Source organism: Clupea harengus, chromosome 5 (genome assembly GCF_900700415.2).
Source record: "Clupea harengus chromosome 5, Ch_v2.0.2, whole genome shotgun sequence".
In the NCBI taxonomy this organism is placed as follows: Eukaryota; Metazoa; Chordata; class Actinopteri; order Clupeiformes; family Clupeidae; genus Clupea; species Clupea harengus.
In genome coordinates, this window is record NC_045156.1 from 4,713,446 (window position 1) to 4,737,132 (window position 23,687).

General features: G+C 43.2%; 2 protein-coding genes across 8 annotated transcripts in view; one reads left to right on the top strand and one right to left on the bottom strand.

Moving 5' to 3' along the window:
• The first annotated feature begins 158 nt into the window (after nucleotides 1–158).
• On the top strand, nucleotides 159–21,140 carry st3gal8 (ST3 beta-galactoside alpha-2,3-sialyltransferase 8). Of its 5 annotated transcripts, XM_031567409.2 has the most exons (8): nucleotides 2,322–2,835; nucleotides 8,330–8,446; nucleotides 10,857–11,710; nucleotides 14,836–15,029; nucleotides 15,759–15,938; nucleotides 16,422–16,467; nucleotides 16,605–16,724; nucleotides 19,305–21,140. In XM_031567409.2, exons 3-8 carry the CDS (start codon nucleotides 11,369–11,371, stop codon nucleotides 19,473–19,475), a joined length of 1,053 nt encoding a protein of 350 aa, XP_031423269.1. In that variant the 5' UTR covers nucleotides 2,322–2,835; nucleotides 8,330–8,446; nucleotides 10,857–11,368; the 3' UTR covers nucleotides 19,476–21,140. The 5 variants fall into 5 exon arrangements, with proteins under 5 accessions (XP_031423270.1, XP_031423269.1, XP_012696708.2 ...); XM_031567410.2 differs by lacking the exons at nucleotides 2,322–2,835; nucleotides 8,330–8,446 and adding an exon at nucleotides 159–314; XM_012841254.3 differs by lacking the exon at nucleotides 8,330–8,446.
• unm_sa1614 (un-named sa1614) overlaps nucleotides 20,952–23,687 on the bottom strand; it is a 44,458-nt gene continuing 41,722 nt past the window's right edge. For 2 of the 3 annotated variants that reach the window (XM_031567406.2, XM_031567407.2), the window contains one exon: nucleotides 20,952–22,942. In XM_031567406.2, coding sequence (XP_031423266.1) covers nucleotides 22,868–22,942 — 75 coding nt within the window. In that variant the 3' untranslated portion in view covers nucleotides 20,952–22,867. The remainder of the gene's footprint in view (nucleotides 22,943–23,687) is intronic. The other variant, XR_004163683.2, reaches the window with a different exon arrangement.

Here is a 23,687-nt window from a genome sequence, read left to right on the forward strand (position 1 = left end):
CGCTCACACACGCTCACACACATACACATTGACATGCCCGCCCTCACGTCATAATGCAAACCATCTTGTGCAGCTCCCCCGCTCCCCAGTTACAGCCCAGGGAATGGGGCAAAGTTCGCCTGCAGCAGGAGCCAAAGCTGACTCAGGGTCCTCTGGACTGCAGCAAGTCTCTCCCCAGCCCCCTGCGCCCCTCAATCTCTCCGTTGTTGTGGAGAAATGACAAGGGTTTCTTCGTGCGTTGTGCTCTTTCGATAGTGTACAGTGGGCAAAATGGGTGTACAAGCCAGACTGTTCTGCAGCTGGGCGGCGATGAGGTAGGTCTTGCTCAGCGGCGGTGAAATGGGATATGGACCACAAATAGTTCTGGAAACAAGCATATTGAGGTTTCCCCTGAGTCAAGCGCTATTTTTTGCTTCTGGAGGGAGAGAGGGGGTGAGGTAGAGTGATTGAATTAGAGTCAGATGGATGGGTCTTCCACATGCAGTACAGTTTGTGGAAACATCTTAATTGTCAACTGAAGTGTGTCATTTGCTCTTATTTGAGTTGACCACAGAGAACATAATTGATAATGGCAACTAAAAAGTATAGGGAATGAAGGGTATGCCATCTGTTATTTACTCTAATCATGGGTATGTTCAGAGCATGCTCCTAATTCTCGACTATTAAGAGTTTTTTTTTACATTAAAAGGCAGCTAACATGTAACAGGCCTCTTAGAGTAGGTCAGCTATGTCCACAAGAATGTTCACTTTTGCCGTCTTAAATGGGTATTAAGCAAGACGTGAAGTCTTTTTCTCATACATAACCTCAACACGATGCATGAGGCAGTAGAGGATTTGTGCTCTGCACCAGAGGCGCATTTATGCAAGTAAATCATGATCTTGACGTAACCCCCAGTGCGGGGCGACTTATTTTATTTTTTGGTTTGTTTCTGAGCAAAGTTTGCTCATGTGATGGCTGGATCATAAGTAAACCACACCGTGCTCTCACTGTAACCACCTCCCACACTCACAGTCTCTCTGACCTAGTGTATAACCACCTCAGGTATACACATCAGTGAAAGTGTCTGAGTGTGTGGCATATACCAACACTATGCCACTGAAGATCACAGTGGAAGGTGACTGTCAGTTATATTCTCAGACAGATAGATTCATGAGCCTGAACATGGACAATAGCTGCATCAGGGTTTTTTCCCCAGTGAAATCAACCTGATTGCCTTATTTCCTATTTAATGTTACATCCTGTTTGAAGATTGAAGGTAGATTCCCTTTGTGAAACATTATTGTATGAAACGTCCAGACATTTTTTTCCTTATTCTAATCAATCTTTTTCATTTCATGAGTTCAGAGATGATAAGATTTTAGTAGGAAAGAGATGTGACTATTCTGTTCAATCGCATAGACAGTGTGGCTCCTTTATTGCTCCAATTAACGTCAGACTAATTCAGTTTGAATAAAACTCCACATTCAAAACAGGCTCCAGGGCACACTGAACAGCCCATTGCTCTGAGATAGAGAGGATCGCTATCTCAGTGGCTTTACACAAACCAGACACAGGAAGGAAGCCAGGTCGGCAGATAAGGTCCATTAGAGTTTGCTATTTTTCCCCACTCTTTTGATTCAATGCACAAGCAAATGTTTCCCGAGAAAGACTCAGACTGGCCTGGGCTGGGTTGTGCTGTGTACAGTATCTAGGAACCTTAAGGTTCTCATGCACAAGAAATATGACGTCGTTCCTTATAGGTTTGTTTCAAAGTGAAGCTTAAAGTCAGCTACGCCTCTGCAAGGTGCTGAAGAAGCACAGAGGAAATGTGCATGTGGATTTCTTTTTTGTCTGCAATATGCACTTTCTGAATCTGCAACGAGTCTAAGGAGAAAAGTTTGGGGGCCTTTGCATGCTTTCTGTTATCATAACCACTTGTTGATGGGCTCTGAAGGCACTTCCCTTTTCACTAAACCATACACACACACACACATACATACTGTAGGCTATATATAGAGAGATAGAGAGAGAACCTTCAAGTATACACAGTCTTACTATTATATCAACAAATATTACATCAACTAGTGGATTTGTGATACATGTTTTACTATGCACATGATAGAGTTCTGGTGTAGAGTAGGTCTTTAATGTTAGAGGGCTACAATAGTGCATTCTGTAGTCAGTTAAGAAAGACCAGACTTACATATTTAAATACCACAGGCAGGATGGGACCCTTTACTCATAGATACATAATTTTGTGTAGGGACACTGGTAAAGTTAATAGTACCAATTTGAGACTTCAAGAGGGTGTAAGGAAACGGAAAAGCCAAGAATGTTCAGCATCATACCATCGGTTTTATACAAATTCCACAAATAATGCTATTTGTGAACGGCTGCTACAATATGTAGACAAATGAGATAAAACTGTATTCGAACGGTTCACAATAAGATCAAGAGATATATTGACATTTAGCTGTGTTACATTAGCCTGCCACCTAAAAACTGAAATGTGAATATTCACTAACAAAAAAAACTAAAACAAAAAAGTGTTCGTCCTCTCTGCCTAACCACCAACCACGCCCATCACATCCGCTATCTTATTATGAACATCTAAGACATGGGTTGTGTTAAAGTAGAGCACCGTTGTGAGATCTGGAACAACAATTTAACCAAGAGGAAGGAAACTCGAAACTTTGACAAAAGACGATTACTCACCGTTCCCGTCACACACACACACACAGACATATGCAGAGAGGGAGGGAAGGTACTGCACTGCTCGACATAATTTCGCTTACGACCATGCCATGCAACGGGCTGGCTATCTTGTCGAACACGCAATTCGTCTCACAGTCGGAGTAAGTAGGCTGTGCTTTCATTTTAAAAGTGTTTCTGTTGTCTTTAAGTATAAGTCAATCATGTGTTGCTTGTTGGTAACCCTATTAGATTTGTTCCGTCCCGCCTGTGGTATTAATGAAAATAAGCAAATGTGAAATGTGGTCTTTCTTAACAGGATACAGGCTCTACAGTAATAACTTAGTCCTCTAAGTTAGGGTAATGTCATGTCACACAGCATCAATGACCTAACCTACCTGAGTGATGATGTGGTTTTGGAAGGCTGTTATGCGATTGTTGTGGCAAATTGGAGCCAATTACAGTCAAATTGTCCAGCCCACTAAAGCATACTTTGATATGGGGATAATGAGACGACGCAATAAGTTCTTTAAATGTCCACAAAACACGCAATTTATTGTATCATGTGGACTTTATGAGGTTCTTTGCCACGGGAGACATTTGTTCTTGCGCAGAAAGCTTGGGGTCTGGTTTGTAGTTCTTTTTGATTGTTGGCGTTCGAAGAAAAGAGACGAAGAAGGTCGTGTTCTTGAAAAAGTGCCATAGAAAGCCTTGTCCTGGTGGTCTAGCCTACGGTAAAGCCTTATAATACCATCCCAGTTTCCTCGGTTCCGCGTCTGAGTCTGTATTGTTTTTTGGGCGCGTGTCTTAATTACGTGGTCGTAACGTAAAGAGTGGCTTTCATCTCATGTCAGTAACATTATAACTACACCGATGTAATATGGAAAATAGTTGTCTCTTGTCGTCTTTCAGGAACGCTTTCCTCAGGCCATGTTCCCCTGTGACTGTAATACATTGATATGTGTTATAGATGAAGTTAGACATTAAGTTGTCTTTCATTCATACAGTCTATGTAGGACGACGTTTGCTTTTGTCACAGCAAGGTACTTATTGTGTTAGAGTCACAACTGTATAACGGAAATAAGCCATTTTAACTTCTCTCTTTTGTAAGCTTTGTGTTAGTCATACAACCAAACTCCACACATGGAGACATTAAAGTCAGGTCTTAAGAAGAAACAGACCTTAGCCTGCTAAAACTGTTTCTTATTTCATTCAGTTGCTCAAAGCAACAAAGATTGCAGACCTCATTCATCTCTGAGCTGTGCTTCTCCCTGGTAGAAGGCTGTGTTTAAAATCTGCCATTAGCTGAATGTACTTCATGTCCTATGTTTTCTCACCCAAAGAACTTCTTCCCTGAACTCGTGGAATGACAATGTATTGGAGAGAGATAGAGGGCAGACATGTGGGAGGCTAGGGTGGCTTTTGTTTCCCACACAGGAGAGCGAGAAGAGTCGTTTGTGTAGAGGAGACAGAATGGCAGGGCAGGGCAGCTGTTTTACATTCCTTAAAGGGGGGGGGGGGTCGTGTGTCTGTCTGTATATGGATGGTGGTGGCTGTTTATGTTGATGGTGGTGGTATTGTATGTTTCCATTCTCAGTGGGGTATTTGTGGACTGCAGGGAGTTAGGTTGTATGGTTTAGGATACTGTGGGCCATGGTAGTCAAAGGAGGAATCCTCGCTCTCTGTCTCTCTACATCTGTTGTAGATATTACTGCTTTTTAATTATCCCGACAGACTTTGGAGTTTCAAGTGAAACAAGCTGTAAGTAAGCAACACAAAACCATCAAATATCTCTTCACACGATGTGTGGTGAGTTCTTGGTCCAGCTGGTTGTTTGTCTTTTATAGTATTGATGAGAGGCTTTCTTCATTAGTTGTTTAGCTCAAACGTTCTTGTCATAACCATACTTACCATCGCAGTTTGAGCTTGCGATGACAAATATTGCTGAGATCTGTGAGGTAATTAAAAGGTGATTGAAAAGAAATTGTGGTTGATCCCAGAAGAAGAGAATTTAAACTATACAGCATTACATTGTTTACAAGAGATACTTTGCAGGTCAAGAATCATTTCCAGAGATGCTATGTCATTTTCCATATCAAAACATGCAAATTAATTTAGAACTTCAATGATGGTGTAATTCCAAAGTTGCATAGACAAATAGGGATTTTGTAATGTTCATGTTTGCCTTTGGTTCAGGAGACGTTTTCATGTATTTGTCTTTTGATGGACCAGACAAATGTCAACAAATATGTTCAAAGTTCAATCATGACTGAAATTCAGCAAATGGCTCAGAAGAATGTACAGGGGAATTAAAAAGTATTCACTTTTTATTGGGTTTTTGGAATTACATAATTGGTGAAAGTCTGAAAGGATTTTCTTTTCCAAAAATGTAATTTCCCACATTAAAAAAAGATAGCCATGTTGTTAATTTTTGTGGTTGTTGGAGACAGACACCTTTCACCTCAGGTGAGAATATGCTGATCACAACCATTTGCATCCCCTATTCAAATGTATACATGAACAGATTGTCAGTAGCCCTTAGATTTTCAAAGCTTCAAGTAGATTGCGTGTTTTTATTAGGTGCAACAAAGGGACTAATGTGAAGCATTCACTGAAAACATTCACAATCACCAAATCTGCATTTCAACACAGATGTTTCCCACTGTGTTGCTATGCCAGTGCCTGGATCACTGTAACATGACAGAGCTTTCTTTTCAGAGACTCGCAAATTTTAGGTTACTTTCATCTTTCATTCTCTTTCATTCATTCTCTTTCCTTTAATATCTTATCTGTTTTAAGAGATTGTGGTCTGCTACTGTGTCTGCCTGTGATGTCAGATGTGTTTGAGTGGCAGTAATGCGAGCTGGAGTCAGTTGGTGCAAAACAATTTTGTCTTGGAATAACATTCCAGAAAAAATCCATTGTGAAGTTCATTTGGCTCATGCACAGAATCAAGGAATTTGCTTTTGATGGAAAGGTCGTCAGTGAGGGTTTTGTTTACCTTCGGTATAAATTTGGGCAGAATCCTTCCCGGAGGCTCCAGATTATTACAGATGGGCACGGAGATAACAAACTTTATTTATGACTCAAATTTAGACTCCAATTTAGACTGTTTCCCTGCTAGACTCAGATAAGTGGTTGAGAATACTTTATAGTTTTTTGCAAACCTTGGCTGACAACTGATCTGGGAGCAGGAGGTGAGTGAAGAACAACGCTGTTTGCTTAGTGCCGACACTGAAAGGGATTTTATGCCAGATGCACTAGGTCTAGTCAAAACATACAAATGTCAGCATAACGATGAACGTCTCTAAATAAATGGACAGCAAGAATTAGTCATTTGTTTCTGTCTAGAGGTGGTTTCCTGAGGACAGAGGAACATGGTCAGTCTTTTTGGGTTTGGCCTGTTTTATAGGAAGAAAATGGTTAACAAGCTTGACATGCTAGGATCTTACATGTTATACTCTGCCAGAGTCATTGGGCATGTCTTCTCTTCTCTCTCTATGTAGACTTATCTTATCCTACTTGTATTGTGTAGCGACTGGAGTCTGATACATAGCATGCTACTGTACGATGGCTGGGAAAGCTAGAAAAGAAGCTGTAAGAAGCTGTTCATTCCCACGTAGTCTTGATGCCCCAACTCGGGCCATCCTTGGAGATGTGAGAGTATGCACTCTTAAACAAGCACAGGGTTGAAAGCATCACAGGAGGGGAAAACCACTGCTGAGCTGACAACTTTCATCTCCACTTGGCGAGCCCCTGGTCAGCTGGACCTAAATTATGAATGCCAGTTTGGGCTGGAGTCGAGAGAAAAGGGAGCGTGGGTGCGGTGGCACGGCTGTGTGTTGGGCTCTGATGTGCCGGCTTTGAGCTGTGTCTGCCCTGTGCCGGTGACGTGGCTTCTTGGCGTGCTGGGCTGGAGTACTGCTGTCTGCTGGCTGGCTGCTGTGGTGAGTTGGTCAGGGGCTCTACCCAGTCTGAGGGAGGGTGAGTGATCGGTGGTATCGTGGTGCTCTAGATCGGGTGCTGTAGAGAGACGAGCTGTGCTGTGTGGTGATAATGTCATGTGTTAGAAGCTACTGTGCATCGCTTTGCTGGTCTGCGTTATGTTGGATTGTGCATGGGCAAATCAAATCATCTTACTGGTCATGCCCGGCTCTGCCCTCTAAATCATGCATGTTATTTACAGTAAAGAGCAACAGAAATGCAGTGGCGTGAACCGGTGTTTCTTGAAAATCCTGCGTCCTGTCCCAACAGTTTCCTAACCCCAAACATGACCCTACTCTTATGTACATTTTGTACTATGTACTTATTAAAGAACTACATTGTATTAAGGAATTAAGTCCTTAATATGTTAAGTGGGGCCAACTGGCAAATGGGTTGAATAACAGATCATATTATGTTGTCTAACTAAAATGCACACTTTCATTCCTGTCTTGTGGATGCAGAATGCATGGAGCTCCAAGAAACCTACCGTCCTCGTGTGAGCTTACAGGCCTTATGAATTGCTTATCTGTTCTCTATCACTGATGTGGAGATGAATTTCATTTAGACTGTCATGTAAGGAGCCTCATTTAGGACATCAAGGGTAATGAGGGGAAGGGCGATCTCTCTCTTGGTATTAAAACCAGGTCAAATGGGGTATCATGTCTTCAGTGTGTGATTGATGTACATTGTTAATATACTGCCAATTTTGTTCCTTTCAGTTATTAAGGTGTAAACCTAAGCGAAAAACCGTCTATTGTTACAGCTGTCTCTAGATGCAGACCTTGGCTGTTATCCGAACAGAGTGCCTGCTTGCACGAAACTCATCAGCTTACAACCTCACCTCATTGGCTGTTTATTATGTTTCAGACAGCTCTGTTCAAGTGTGTGAAAGTTATTCCCCTTCTGAGACGACCGCCCATTTGTGAGCATGGGTGAGTCTGGCTTGCATTTGGACTAAAGACTTGTGTCTTTCTCTCGGTTGCTTTTTGAGTGTGTTCAAGTGTGTCTGTAAGGGCTTCGTTATATGGTGGTAGTGTGCATGTGTGTTGGGTGCTTTTCTGACTCATGCTAGTTTTGGACAGCACTGTCTTGCATTAGGTAGTGTCTCTGACTGTGAAAGTGTCCAGTGTTGTGTTTGTTCAGTGTGTGTTTAACTATTAACTGGTTTGGGTGGATTTTAGGATGTGCTGTACTGGACCAGGGCTGGCTTATTATTCTGTGGGGCTGAGCTGGTCTTGGATTGAGGCGGTGTACCAGGTTTTTGTCTTAATTTAGAGCTCATCTATGTTGTGTTGGGTTGCCTTCAAGTGGTGTTGAGTGGGTGGTTGTTGTCACATAGTGTTGTATGCGAGGTGTGTTACACTGGTGTTGTGTTGAAGTGGGTTGTATGTGAGCCGTTGTGTTATGCTATGGCGTTGCTCTGGGTTGTGGGACTGCTTTGGCTGTTGGCTGAGGGCTGCAGTGGAGTGGCTGGCAGTCTCTCTCTCTTTCTCTCTCTCTCTCTCTCCCTCTCTCTCTTGCTTCATTCTCCCTGAATCAGCTGAACGTCAGCTGATCTCACTGGCTAATTCTCCTCCTCACTCATTTCTTTTCCACAACACCCCTGCCCCCACTCCTTCTCTGTCCACCTCTCTCCCACACTCTCTCTCTCTCTCTCTCTTTCTCTCTCTCCAGAAGTCCCAGAACACAGGCCGAGCCACTAGAGGGGCTTGGGTGCAGAGGGCTTCTTGGCTCTGGATGCCTCCTGCAAAGGGAGTCTGCACCTCTCTCAGCTGACACCACTCCAGGCCTGTGAGTGTGCTGTGTTGTGTGTGTGTGTGTGTGTGTGTGTGTGTGTGTGTGTGTGTGTGTGTGTGTGTGTGTGTGTGTGTGTGTGTGTGTGTGTGTGTGTGTGTGTGTGTGTGTGTGTGTGTGTGTGTGTGTGTGTGTGTGTGTGTGTGTGTGTGTGTGTCTGAAAATAGTAAGAACGTGTGTATGTGTGTTAGAGAGAGAGAGTTTGTGTGGTGGTGGTGGTGGTGTGTGTGTGTGTGGCTGGGTGCCCATATTTGTGTGAGGACGTGTATGTGTGTATGGGCCACTGGGAATAGCTTGTCTGCATTCGTCTGTTATGACTGAGTACACAGGCCCTCTGGGGAGACCACGTCCATCGATCGCAGCCTAGGGCAATGGCTGAGGTTGAGGCTTGTACTGTGATCAGTGTGTTTGACAGACATCAGTCTGAACATGTCATCTCAGCTCTCTACTTGAGAGACTGCTAGCTAGACCTGTGTGTTGCAGGGGAGATTTACGTTGGCTTTCACAAGCGCTTGAGCCGCGTGTTAGTGTCAAACTTTTATCATGTGGGACTGTATGTGTTTTGGGGGGAGGGGCAGGACAGAGACTTCTCCCATTTTGCTCTTATCAAACTGTATTTTTGGGCTTTTCTTTTCTCTTCTTTTTTCCCTAACGGTTTTCTCTCTTGATTATGTGGCTTGTTGCTTAAGACAGCACTAAAGAATAGAATGGCAGCGGCCTGTGGTTTTTCTTTCAACAGTGTTGATTTTGAAGGGTACCCGAGCACCAGAGAGAGACTCTTGCAAACAGTACAGTGTTCAACATGATGCAATCAGTTTGTTTAGGGTTTCATGATTTACTGCTGTCGAGTGGAAATGTGATTGTTAATGAAAATGCATACATTATTCCAGCAATGTGGCCTCTGAGAAAATATTGCTCATGGTAAATTGGTTGTTTATCAAAAGTCTTTAGCCCTAGAGTTTAGAACGATTGGATGAATTATATTTTGGGTTTTAATCATTTTCGTATTTTCGTCTCGTTGCACTACTGGTCCAGCTTAAAACTCCAAGGAAAGATGGCAAAGCTGGCCTTTGCTGACCACTCCATATCACACGCCATCTACAACATGGGTTTGGGCCAGACACGATTTCATGCTTGTTTTATTATACGGCTCGGTTGCAAAAAGTTCTATAAATTTGAATTTGATTTGAATGGGCCACCCCAACGGTTTCCGCTGTCATTGGCAACGGGGTTTGTGCTTCTAATTCATATCTTTGATTCATCATTCCGCAAGTAGTCTGGTCTTTTAACGTAACGGAAAGTAATTGTAACTTAAAGTCAGCAAGTAATGGGTTGCTACGCAACACCTGAAACTTTTTTTCTAATTGCGTGAAGAAATATATATTTTTGCGGAAATCACGAAACAGCAACAAAATCATTAATTTGCCACACTCAAAAGTGGTATCTGTAGTATTGTGATAGGCAAGCCAACAGATCAAAAAAGTTTGTTTTTGGCTTCATGACAACAGCTTGCCTGTAACTGTAAATGTAAACTTGCCTGGCCCCCTACTGACCAGACTGGACGCTCATCGGCCCCAGGTAATTTGAGTTTGAGACCCCCGATCTACAATAATGCCACAATCAGTGAGGAGATCCTTACCTTTTGTGTAAAAGCTTGCCTGCAGGTTCTCCCAACTAAATTCAACTTAGCACTGTGGTTTCCCTCCAACCATTCACCCTTCGGAATGCTATGCGGCCCTCATAAACATTTGGAGTCAGTAGCCCATATCATGAACTGCTGTAGCTCTCTTAAAGAGCTGTATATTGCCAGACATGACAGGGTTGTAGACCTGATCCCTGCAAAGATTCCACGCAGAGAGAATGAGCAGATGCATGAACATACTACTGTCTGTTCTGAGTGGTTTCATTCTTCTGCAGACACCTTCTCTGGAATTGTAGACACACCAGACATCTTCACTATTTCTCAGAATGACAACAAAGTTGAAATGTTTGAAATATCAGGTGCCTTCGATCTGTTTTTGGAAGAATCATACGGTGCAAAAAATATCATTCTCCGATTACTTCCATTGAGAACCTAGGATCAGTTGATTGTCCTAGGTTTGCTCAGTTTAGGTCACGTTCACAGGCTGGCGGTACGTAGACTTTGCATTGGGGGCTACACAAAACAAAGGCCAAACAGTACTGAAGTACAAAAGTACTGCTCAATATCAGCAATTATAGGAAGCATGTTTATTTGGAAGAGATGATGTTTCCTCTACCCTTGAACTGTAAAACCCATAATGGACTGTTGAACTGCTTAGATTTGTTGGACTATTCAGAAAATATGATTCCTGATGGAACTTGACTTGTAATGTGGAATCAAATAAAGTATATAAAATGTCTGTGTGTGTGTGTGTGTGTGTTGTAGGAACAGAGCGGCTGTGCGGTGCATGGATATTAGTCTCCTGGACAGAACGATGAAGAGCCGCAACTGAAGAAAGGCCTGCCTTTGGCAACGCAGGAAGTTGGGAGAGAGAGAGTTCAAACTTTTTTTTTCTCTCCTTTTCTTTTTCATTTCCTTGACAAATATCCGTAGCATACTGAGAGCTTCCCGCAGAGTCGAGAGCTGGACCATGGCACTGTGCTGAAGAGAAAGCACCCAAGGACAAGCCAAGTTAATGAGGATCCTCCCACTGGATAGAAAGGCCTTTAGCCTGACCATCTCAGGTACTTCCTGTCCTCTCTGATCGCCTAGGTGCTGGTGAGAGATTTTACAACCACCTGGTGGTTGATGGGGAGGTGAATTTGACTGGCTGCCACCTGATGTTTGGAGATTGTTACCTTTGGACCTGCTAAGACAGTACAACGACCCATAAAGCCAAACACACACAAACACGGACACACACAAACTATCGTCAGGCTCTCACTGCAGAAGTCGTCATGATCATGAAGAAGAAATTGTGCCTGGGTGCACTGTTATGCGGCATCTTGTTCTTCGTGATCGCCACACACACCATCCAGAAGGATGCCAGTTTGTCCAGCTACATGGTGGTCTCCCCGGCAACCAAGGGGCGCACCACCATCCAGACACCCACGCTGACGCCAACCACCACCACCACGCCTGTGCCTGTGTCCGGCCGAGAGAGCACCTGCAGCTGCAAAACCTGCGTGGCTGACACCGGGAAGTCGGAATGGTTCGACCAGCTCTTCGACCGGGAGCAGCAGCCTTACCTCATTAACGGCGAGTACAAGATGGACCACGTCTCCTGGGATTGGTGGCTGGTAAGCACTCCTAAATACCCTCCCTTCAAACACACGCATTGGTTTGTGTTTGTGGGCAGAGAATGTGTCTGACAATTACCGCACTATGGCTTTGTCATTGTGCATTCTGGAACAGTACATATGGAATATTATAATACAAGGAGACCTGGGATGTTTTCAGACGACGCCCAAATTAATGTCGATCTCCTAGCTAATCATCAACAAACTTTTGTTGCTAGGCTAAAAAAACGTGATGTTCCCAATGCTGTTTGTCTGTTGCATAGCAACAGCCACACATACGGGGACTATTTTCTCTAGGCTACTGAAATGCGATACACAAAGTTTGCTATTTTGTGCTGAAAGTAATTATACTTTTCTTACAACACAGCCTGCAATAACTTTGATATAATCACTTGTACAGGTCTTTTTTAGGCTAACTTATTTATGGTGTTCTGTTATGTTGGTGGCACTAAGTAGAAAAACACACTGATGAATTGCATTTAACCAGACATTCCCACAAGTGTTTTCATGAAGGACGAGATGTGGTAGATGTTTAATTACTGCAAAATAAGTGGGATGTTAGATCACAAGGGTTTGCATGTTCTCCCCGTGTTCACAAGGGGTTTCCTCCACTAAGAACCCCAATAGAAAAACATGCAGAAGAACAGACCACTCTCCTGTCCGTCCCTGACCAAGACGGACGGATCACTTCACTTGGTCCCCGGGCACCTAAAAGCTGCCCACTGCTCCTGGGGTCCTGGAGGAAGGACAGTCCGGGATGGGATAAAAGCAGAGAATAAATTCACTGCGACCTCGGCCTGCGTGTGCGTGTGTGTATGTGTGTGTGTCCTGTGTCGCTACCAAAATATGCACGTGTGTGTTGCTATGTGTCGTTTGTGCGACAATAAAAACTGACTGCAGTCAGCCCTGTTTGTTGAGCTGTGCCTTGAAAAACTGTCCTTTGTTTGTCTTCTCTGGTGTGCTAGTCAGGGAAAGAGTTCAGCAGCAAGGAAGGACTCGCATACAGCAAACAAAAAGGGAGTTCAGCCTCGAGTCTGGATTTTAAATATTTTCGTTTTTTACGTTGCAGGGTTGTACAGTTGTTGAAAGAGTGCAAAAGTGCATTGAGTGCAGAAGTGTAGACATTTCAGTCCAGGTTGAACTGTCCCCAGTGTAAAGGTAGTTTGACCTAATCTCTTTAGGGTAATTGGTGTCATCAGTTTCAGCACTGGCATTGCATGAGTGTGTGGCCCTTCATCTTGATTGAGGGTCCTGTGACGTGTCAAGAGCTAGAGAACATTGAGCTTTAGGGCCTGTTTACACAGAGCCTGGATTGCCTGAATCCGGAAAGAAATGTTGTCGGATCGGACTCTCGTTTACACGAACCCGGCGGATTGGGTCACTGAATCCGCAACAAAATTCCAACCCGCCAGCGAATCCGTGATTGTGTGTTTGCCGATCCGCACACTTTCTAACCCGATGATGTCATTGCCCCACGTGAACACCCCATTTTTATTATAGGCGGAAGTTTCAAAATGGTAACTTAACACAAACGAGGGTTATGGCGAAGTGCGCGATTCTAACTAGTCCTGTTTGAGTGCTGTGGTCACAGTGATTTCAGGTGGTAGACAGGTCGTTCAGTTATCGGAAGATTGCTAGTTGGATCTCCACTTCTGTCTCTGTCACTTTATGCGCTTGCTCCATGATGTCTTTACAGAAGATTTGAGCGCTCCGCTCCAGCGTTTCCGATAGAACACAGATTTTTCTTTACACGGCTTCGTGTGAACTCGATAAAGAAACGTACTGGATCCAAAAATGTTTCTGGATTCAGGCAATCCAGGCTCGGTGAAAACATAGCCTTAGTGTTGCTTTCACTATGGAAACGTGAGATATATCGCACACCCCATGCAACTAGGTTGTTATAAAACAACTGAAAACCTTTTCAGAGAGCATCCAAGCCCTCCTCTTATCTCATGTTATCTCTCTTATGTCTCTTATCGCAGACAAGCCTTTGTGCCTTTTCCTTCTTTTGTTTCTGACACCCTGAATCTGTGACTGAGAAGAAAGAGACTGAGAAGGAGACAGACCCCTGACTGTAACGCTGAACAAAGAGGCCTTGGCCCCCTCTTCTGCCTTTTCTGTAAATGCCATTAAAGTTACAGAGAGAGAGAGAGAGATAGTGCTCGCTGCTCTAGGGCAACATCTGGAAAAATCCAGAGACGTTGGGGTGCAGTCAGCCCGCTCCGCTCTCAGCTGCTGCCACTGTGCACTCGCCACATATCGCAAAACTCCTGTGGCCAATCCCACGAGATGGAACCGGCAGGCTAATTACTTTTCAGGACCTCCTCTCCCCCTCCCCCCTCCTCTTTTTCGCTCAGTTTCTCTGTCCATCTCCTAAAGGGACAGTGGAACAACACATAACCCATCTCTGCATGAATACACATTCCTGGACTTGTTTCCATCTCCCAATTCCTCCTTCTTAATTCGCCATGTCGTTATCGAGGTAGAGCTGACAACGGGCACTGAGGTGACCGCTTGTGCGACCCTGGCATTGTTGAGCGGTTCAAATTTGGCCTAACGATTCTGCGGGGGCACGTGGACATCTCGTTCTCGTCCTCGGTCACACAGCGCTGGCCATGTGAGCTGAGGGCTGCTGGGTAATGAAATAAAGACCTGCAGCAGCTGGTAGCTCGTTACAGAGACGAGCTTGAACGCATGACCTCTCAAGCAGGACACCGGCTGCACTCAGAAACAGACCAATGACAAAACACTGACTTGACAAAGACTGCTCGTATCTTTACCTCAGATAGCCCTTGTAAATATTTTATATCAGTGTGTTATAAACTTTTGTTATCTTTTAATGATTTTAAGATTCGTTTTACAGGCTCATTGTGGCTCGACTATATTCGGCTCATTGAGTAAGGATGAGTGAGTCAGAGATTTGTAATTATTAAAAAATATATCTAATCTAATGTCTGTTTAAAGGATGACCTGAAAAAAACCTGTATATTCTGTGTAAGCTAATTTGTCTTTGTTTGTCTTTCCATATTGTGTGTCTCTGTATCTGCTGCCAGTCTGTCTGACTGCTTGTCTTAGGACTGTGAGTGAGTTTCTAACGTGAAAGTGTATGGTCTGCCTCCCTGCAGGGCCTGCAGCGGTCGGTGTATGATGAGACGCTGGAGGAGGTGATCCACAAGATGTTTACAGTGTTCTCCTCTCCGCTGGCGGAGTTGTCGGGCCAGCGGAATCACTGCGGCAGCTGCGCTGTAGTGGGGAACTCTGGGAACCTGCTTGGTTCCCGCCATGGTGCCGCCATCGACTCCAACAAAATAGTCATACGGTATGCCCCACACACACACACACACATACAAACATAGTCACAAACACACATATGTGACTATGCACACAAAAACGCACATATACAGGGGCTACAGTTCAGCCAAGAACTTTCGTTGCATCAACTCTGAATGAGGACGTTTTGGCAGCAGACATGGTTCACTGAATTTTTTTATTTTTTTATTGGAGTGCAAAGTCTTAGTGGTCTGTGAAAACAGGAGCACCAGCCTGAATTTAAAGTAATTAAAAGAGATGTCTTGTGTCATGGTTGGCATTAGTTGTATGCCTCTAGGTCTCAGTTTAAATTCAAATGAACTGCTTGACTTTCTGCCTACTCAGAAGAAGTTAGCCTGGTTCTGACCCTTTTCATTCTCTTGACTGAAGTGAACTGGAGCTGTTTCCTACCATCCATTCACTTAATTAATCAGTACCCTCATCCTGTGGGAAATAAATTAATTCATTGAACTTCAAACTATTACCTTAGCCACTCTTCCCCTATTAATGGCGGGCAGGATTCATATTTGTTATGTCAGTGGCTGTTCTTCTATGGGTGCTTTCATATAGCAAATTAAGAAGGGGACTCAGTGCTATGAGATACAAATCTTAAAAAAAAAATGACTGGCTTCACAGGAGTCAAAAACATGTCAGGAGTCAGAGTCTATAATTTATATGCAGGCAGAAGTGAACAGTCTGATTGATTATTTGTTCTTTCTTTGTTTGTTTGGCTTAAAAGAATGAACAAAGCCATCACGCAGGGGTACGAGGCTGACGTGGGGAACAGGACCACCCACCACATCATATACCCGGAGAGTGCCGTGGACCTCTCCCCTGGCGTGCACCTCGTCCTGCTGCCATTTAAGCTGCTGGACATAAAGTGGCTGACCAGCGCCCTGTCCACAGGGGAGATTACCAGGTCAGCCCCCCTCCATTCCAGCCTCCTCCTGCTGTTTTTAAACATGTATCCTGTCCTCTTTTGTAGTTTTCTTTTTCTCCTCTCCTCTTCTCCATGTCATGCTCTGTATTGCATATCTCTTTCCCTTTTGCTATCATGGGTTCTCTCCCCCTTCTCCTGCGGTCTCTGATTCTCTCTCCTTCTCTCTCCTTCTCTCTCCTTTTCTCTCTCTCTCTCTCTCTCTCTCTCTCTCTCTCTCTCTCTCTCTCTCTCTCCCCATCTCTCTCCCGAGTCTTCATATTTCAGAAGGCATTCATGATTGTGAATTGATCAGATATGGGGCCGGTTCCAGCAGTGCCCTGCAGGAATGTTGGGACGGGTTTGGCCCGTTGTTTTGGAACAGAGAGTGTTCTCATGAGCCGACACAGCACCAGGCCACAGTGCTGTGTCATATTACACACCCTAAAGTTCTGAGCTGCTGATTTATCCGTGTTTCATCTGCAGGACGTACATGAGGGTGAAGAACCTGGTGAGAGCCGACAAAGACAAGGTAAGGCTTCACGTCGACACTTCATTCTTCTTCGGAAGAGAAAGAGTATTCAAAATGGCTCCAGATGTGACGAACCTTAGAGATCTAGTTATGCGGATCTCAGCTTATCTCACCTGTCACACCTGCTTGCGTCTCAGGTGATGGTGATAAACCCGATGTTCATCAAGTACACCCATGAGAAGTGGAACATGAAGCACGGGAGGTACCCGTCCACTGGCATGCTGGCCATCATATTCGCCCTGCACCTGTGTGACGAGGTGAGACCAGCACCCGAATCCGTGACACGCTCCATCACGCTCCAAACACACCCCACACTGCTGTGTGTTTAGTTGAATACTAGTTAAATAGTCAGGCCATAAAATAGATCACAACTGTCTATCTACATCCTTATCCCGATCCCTATCTACATTTCTGTATTTGTCTAGGATGATAACACGTGAAGCTCACAAAAAATTATTGCTGAAAAAAACATTGTGACCAATATATTTCACATTTGCATTATGATGCGTTTATGCACTAATCATACATTATGGATGTGGGCTTTAAGTTATGTTTTACTGAAAGCTCAACAGCCGAGCATACGCTTCATCTATTTTTCATTACTGGGGTGGAACTAGATCTGCACATTATGATGTCCAGATGGAAGGGCAATGCTCAGGATGTGGAGAGACTAGAAATGGCAAGGCAGTACACTCAGTAGAGTATATGGGCCATTCTACCGAATTGGTGCAAAGTCAGGTTGGAAATATTTTGAAAATTTGTATGTTTTATTCCCAAAACGTTGTCCGTATATATATATTGTACCATATCTAAAGTACACATATCTAGTAAATGAACCATCATTTTTTATATTGTATTTTCAGAATGTGTTGGAATGTTTTTCCTCTCCCAAAAATTGTCACTACCGAAACATAGTAATAAACTATAGTAAAAACGTATTATTATTAACCTGTTCAGATTGTGTTTCCTTCCCTTCTCTGAAGAGTATTTTTACAAATATTTCTTGAAGGTTTTCACAATGAAATCAATAAAAATGAAATTTTTACCTAATTTCAAAGTTCAATTTATTCAATTCATCCAAATCTAAGTGCAATATTTCTTTGTAAAATGCAAAATACTGATCATATTGATTCCAGAGTTGATGATTGATGAAATTGAACATACATTAAACCAATCAGTATCATAACATTTTAGTTGATAACTCAATATACTTTATTTTTTACAAAACATCCAGTGTTTCGGTAGTGACTGCACTGTTTCGGTAGTGACAGCACTGTTTCGGTAGTGACCACAGTATTTTGTTTGCAAGGTTGTATCATATTTCCTCAACCTTATTGCTTAATCTTAACTCATACCATGCTTTAGGTTGGGAATATTAAAAACACAAATATTTTGTGCTTTTGCTGTCTTTTCCTCCATGATTTTTTGACCTTCTTTTGCTCCCTGTTGGATAAATCACTGATACATTTCAACTTTCCTTCCTCCTTTCGTTTCTTATTTCTTTCTCTTTCCTTCCTTAAATATTCTTGGTGTTTCACTGGGTCATCCCTCACTCTTTGTCGGTATTCTCTCAGCCTCTCTGCTCCACTTTTTCCTTTTGGCATTTTGGTGTCTTATGATTCTTTTTCTCCAGAACAATTTCAGATAGAAATCAGCATTATCTACATGTTTACCATTTAGTCCACATAACACATTTATTTCAAAATAATGGGATTGAACTACTTACCATTCCATTTTGTCACTACCGAAACGATCATGTCACTACCGAAACTTTACCATATGTTTGGTAGTGACTGTTTCGGTAGTGACTGTTTCGGTAGTGACAATTCTAGCTAACTTTGAGCATAAATAAATAATTCTAGCAAGCACATGGCTAGCAAACAAATATTTGAAGAGGTGTACACACAAACAAACATAAAACCCAAAAAGTTTACTTAATTGAAGAAAATATGTGTTCGGTAGTGACAATTCTTAAGGGACACACTGATTTTCAGACTTTGGAACACATTTATATCAAAAGTATGGGATCTAGCTAATTACCATTCAGCCATGAGGGATAGGGATGCAGTATCACTGCCTGGTTATAAATGCAGGGGTGTGGCTAAAAAACAGGCTCAGCCAATGGACTAAAACTCCTGTGTTTCGGTAGTGAAAACTATGGACATGATTTTTTGAGTATAGTTTATTTATTTTTTTAAATTAAACCCACAATTAATCTAAATCTTCCAAGTTCTGTTTAAACTTAATCATGAAGATCTTTGAAATTAGATCATTGGAAAAAAGTGTTATTTACAGACATTGAAATTTAAATGCCAGGGTTGGGGACAGCTACTTCCCAATAGAAAGTACCCTATAAATGATGATTTTGTGTATATTTAGCTTATCCCTATCTCATTTAATGTCTTGGGTTTAAATAGACCATAACATATTCTTAGTAAATATCTATGTCTGAATACTTAATTGTTTTGTAAATAGTTTTTCTTGTTGTGGGACCACACTTTGCACCAATTCGGTAGAATGGCCCCTATAACCTTTAGCCGTGGGCCTGTATGGATATTACCATCTTCTAAGAACAGTATGCAATATGCAGAATGAAACTCCAAAAACATCTCAGGCAAAAGCAGTAGTCTGTCCATTTTACTCATCACTATTTGGAGTGATTCGTCTCTGCTAAAGATTGACTTGGAAAAGTCAATGGTTTACTTAAGACGTAATTCAATAGACCACATTTCACACAGTTGGTCGATGACTGTCGATGACTGTCGATGACTGATGACTGTGGAGAATCTGTGAGATGCTGCTCTGCACTGTTCTAAGTTCCTTCTCTGCCCCGCCAGGTGTCTGTGTTCGGCTACGGCGCTGACGAGAAGGGCAACTGGCACCACTACTGGGAGAACAACAAAAATGGCGGCGCCTTCCGCAAGACAGGGGTGCACAGCGGCGACTTCGAGAAGAAGATCATCCACGAGCTGGACAAGGTCGGAAAGATCCGACTCTACGAGAGATGAGAGCGGGAGTCGGGGAGGGGGAGAGTTTGGGAAACGCCTGCGTGTGTGGAGGCCCGGGTATGTTAAGTATGCGCTGGAGGACTGGGAGAGCAATTAGGGGAGATAAGCCAATGCCAGACTGGGTGGTCACTTTGAGTGTGCAGCGAAGAGGCTAAAGAGGGGAGAACTTCAGCCCCATCTTCCACATCCCTCCTCTCTCCCAAGTCATGACCCCTGACCCCCTGACCCCCTAACCACTGTGGACAACTGCAGCCAAACCAAGGCGGCGCCCATCTTGTTTTTGTAAGACAGAAACTAAATCTAACCAGACAAAGGTTCCTTGAAACCAAAATGGACTCACGAGGCTTGTTGTGCACCGTGGTGCACGTATGGTGATCAGACAGTGGATCATCAACATAGAGATAACGGTGACTATTTGAGACGCCACAGAACCACGTGTGGAGAGACTGAGTGAAGCTATCATTGGAGCGGCCTTATCTGAGCCAGTTTATTTTGCTTTTGTTTCCCGTGACTGTTACGGTCGGCTCTGACCTGCCTTGCTCCCGAACTAATCCCAAAGCTATGTTATAGAGGAAGCAGAGTTCTTCCCCTCTCCTTGTCAGTTTATGTGTGTGTATGCATGTGTGTGTGTGTTGGGGGGGTGGTTGGAATAGACCACTGAAGCCCACACTGGTGTCAGCTTTGTGTTCAATGAAGTAGGTCCACGTATGGCTGTTAATAATTGTGAATAATAGTTAATAATTTAAGCACTTTTTAATTTTCCCAAGCCAACTTCAAAGTTGGAGATAATGTAAATGCTGAATGTGTCTCCTTTTGTTTTTCTTTCGTTGAAAATGCCTTTGTGAAACGTATTTTTATATGTTTAGGTTATTGAATTATGGATGGCACAAGGCCTGGTGCTTGTGCTGTTCACATACTGTGTATGTAGGGGTAATCTGTGGTGAGTTTGCCTTATCTTCATCAGACACACCTGGCAGAGTGTGACCATGCTGTGCCGTGGCCGTCCATACTGTTGAGTATTCGTGCCTTAGAGGCTTAAAGCCAATGGAAAGGAGTGGAAAGGGCGACTTTAACATTTATTTAAATTTTTTATTTTTTGCTCAGCCCTAAGGTGACTCGTGGAGACCAAAAGCTGGTGGTTAAGACCACTATCGCCAATCCCACTGCTAGCAAGCGCCAGCCACTGTTCCTCATGGCTTAGTCCAGACTTAGAATTCAATCAGGACATTTAGACTCGAAATACCAGTGGCGATTAATTGCCTTTCATGGCCTACAGTGTCTTGATTAAATTCCTTTGATAAATGCATTAAACTGATTGAGGACTGTGAACACCATGAAACTTGATACAGTTGAGATTGTCTTTTTCATAATGTGTAATAATTTTTTTTATATGAATGTAAATTGCCATGTCTTGCTTTATATCAATCACCATTTCACATTTCACAATGGCCAACATAATCAAGGTCAAAACGAGAGTTTCTTGTTCATGTCACTTTAATAAGTGTGATAATATAATCCATATTAAAATATTCTGACAGACAAATAAGAAGTGCCTATTCAAAACAGAGAACAAAAAATAAACAGCTGCAATTTTGTGAAATGTAAATTATTTACAAAGTTTACCAAGTATAGGTATGTCAAGTCAATAAAAGGAATCTGACCATGTATACTGTCTGGTCATAAAATACTTGCTAAAATGCTAGAACATCTGGCTCAAGTACAATTTATCACTGGTTTAATAAAATAAAACTGCATCCATATCATTCTCTATCCAATCATTTATAAAATACCTAATAGTGCTCATGTTCATTCCTAATTTACAATATGTAGATTACAGCAATCAACCACAGACCAGGCTATCCTCTACGCACTCCTGGTGTCCCATTGTGCAAAGTAGAAAAATAACATCAGATGTCCAAGAGGCCTCATGCCCTCAGACACTAACACTCTCACACGTGACTGGGGACACAATTCAAGTATTGTTTTTTTTAAATCGGCCACCAAAAAAAAAAAACATTAACAAAAAGAAATCCACACCATGTTCACATCCAAAGCGCAAACAATACCAGGAAACACTCAGAGACCGGGGACAGCACACACAACACAGTGCTGGGAGGAGATCAGCCTCCTGCTTCCTCTTGACCCAATGCACTTTAGAAATGTGCGAGTTAGGCAGAGGAGAGTGTTTTACTGATCAGTCAAGTCTCTCAAATACAGATTGCTTACTTCCCCATCAAATACAGAAGTGAAACCTGGAACCTCCTAGTGCCACAAGTACAAGCACGCCTCCTCCTCCACTAAATTATATGGAAGTTTGTGTGCATATGCATCTGGGTTTACTGGTACTGATACTTCTGATGTTGTCATGTTCACCAGCGCTGTCCATGACTACACTGTGGTTCCTGTGAAATAAAGAGATCTATCCCAAGGAGAGTCAGTGTGCTATCTGTGTTGCTCAGAGCTGATTCAGCCCCACTTTATAATGAGTATCTTTAGATAGTATACACTTAATACCTGATGAGGGAAATGCACTTCTTGCATTAGTCAATGGTGTTAAAAGATGTAATCGGGGTCAGTGTTGGGTTCAGGGTTAATAATTTGTAACAATATGAACTTATAGGAAAAGTACAGAGGATTCTTTATTACCTACTTGTTGCATTGCAGTGAGGATACTGAATATTAAGCAGGACCAATGATTCTTCAGACTTGAACATTCTAGACCATCCAAAAAGCACAGTGACCAACATTCTCTTGACACAGGTTTAGCAGTGTGCTCACAGTTTTGGCTTGATACTGGTGACGATGCACCTTCAGTCAAACTCCACGTGCCCTAAAATGCACATTTAATTAAAAAAAACAATCTTTATTTACACATTTAAATTTCAAGAGGGATGACACAGACTTTCACTTTCTCAGACTAATACGAACAGAACCAACAGAAAATAAATATATATTATTCTACTTCACTCTGATTTGTAACATTCACACCGAGCACACTTCTAATGTGTAAACACACACACACACACGTGTTTTGACTTGTAGTGATCACACACTCCTCACACTTTCTGTTTTTCTCTACTTGAAACACAATCAACTGCATTGATAACGCCATGGTGTGTGTATGCATTGGTTTAATATAATTTAGATTGACCGACACTTTGTTTCAAGTACTGTTTAAATGCTCTTGGGGCAGCTGAGAGACTTCCTGGTTCCCATATCGGCTCATCTCCCTGGAGTGCTACCTGAAGGAGGGCTGTGGCGTGTACCGGCTTTGTCCTGCCTTCCTTTCACTGGCCTGGGGGCCACACCGCGCGCAGGGTCCCCTGGGTCTGTTCCCAGGAAATCGGTGCCAGAGAGGGGCAGTCATCGTCTGCTCTCCTCCGGGTTGTGCGTCACTCAGTCAGAGAGCAGACAAAAGATACTGGAAAGAGCCCCCTCTTGTTGGGCTGGCCCTCCACATAGCCATGCTGACAGGGGAAAGAGCCAGAGAGAGAGAGAGGGGGGAGAGAGAGAGAGAGAGAGAGAGAGGGAGTGAAAGAAAGAAAGAAAGAAAGAAAGACAGGGACAAGGGAGTCAGTAAACCTGAGGCCAGACGGCGCAGTCAGACTAGGTCAGACAGAGTGAAATACTAAGGTAGGGTCACACACACACACACACACACACACACACACACACACACACACACACACACACACACACACAGAACTGAATGCCTTGTATCAGGTGCATTGTGCTACCGTTGATGTAGGAATTTGGTTAAAATCTGAAATCCTTGAGATTGATACTAAAAGCTAATTTGCCACACACACACACAAAATGGTTCAGGGTAAACCAAAGCAGGTGCACAAACACAAGCCCACAAAACAACAGTCAATCTCCTCCTCCTTTTCCTCTTCCTTTGCTTTTGCCCCACCACCTTTAACCTTTAACCCCAGAGCAGTGCACCCTCCACCCTACTTGTGCCATTAAAAACCCTCCCTTCCATCCCGCCTGCTTCCTCACAGTGCCTATCTGCATTTCCTGGGAACTCAAGTCGTTCCCACCCTTCCTGTGTCTTCCTCTCTTCTTATCCTCCTCTGCTCCATCCACAGTGCCTTTCCCTCCTGATCCCGCCTGGGCCAGAGCAGGGCCAGAGCAGGGCCAGAGATGACTCTGTTGCTGCCCTAGCAAGCAGGCTGATTGGACAAGAGGGTAGAGAAAGCACTGCTGATC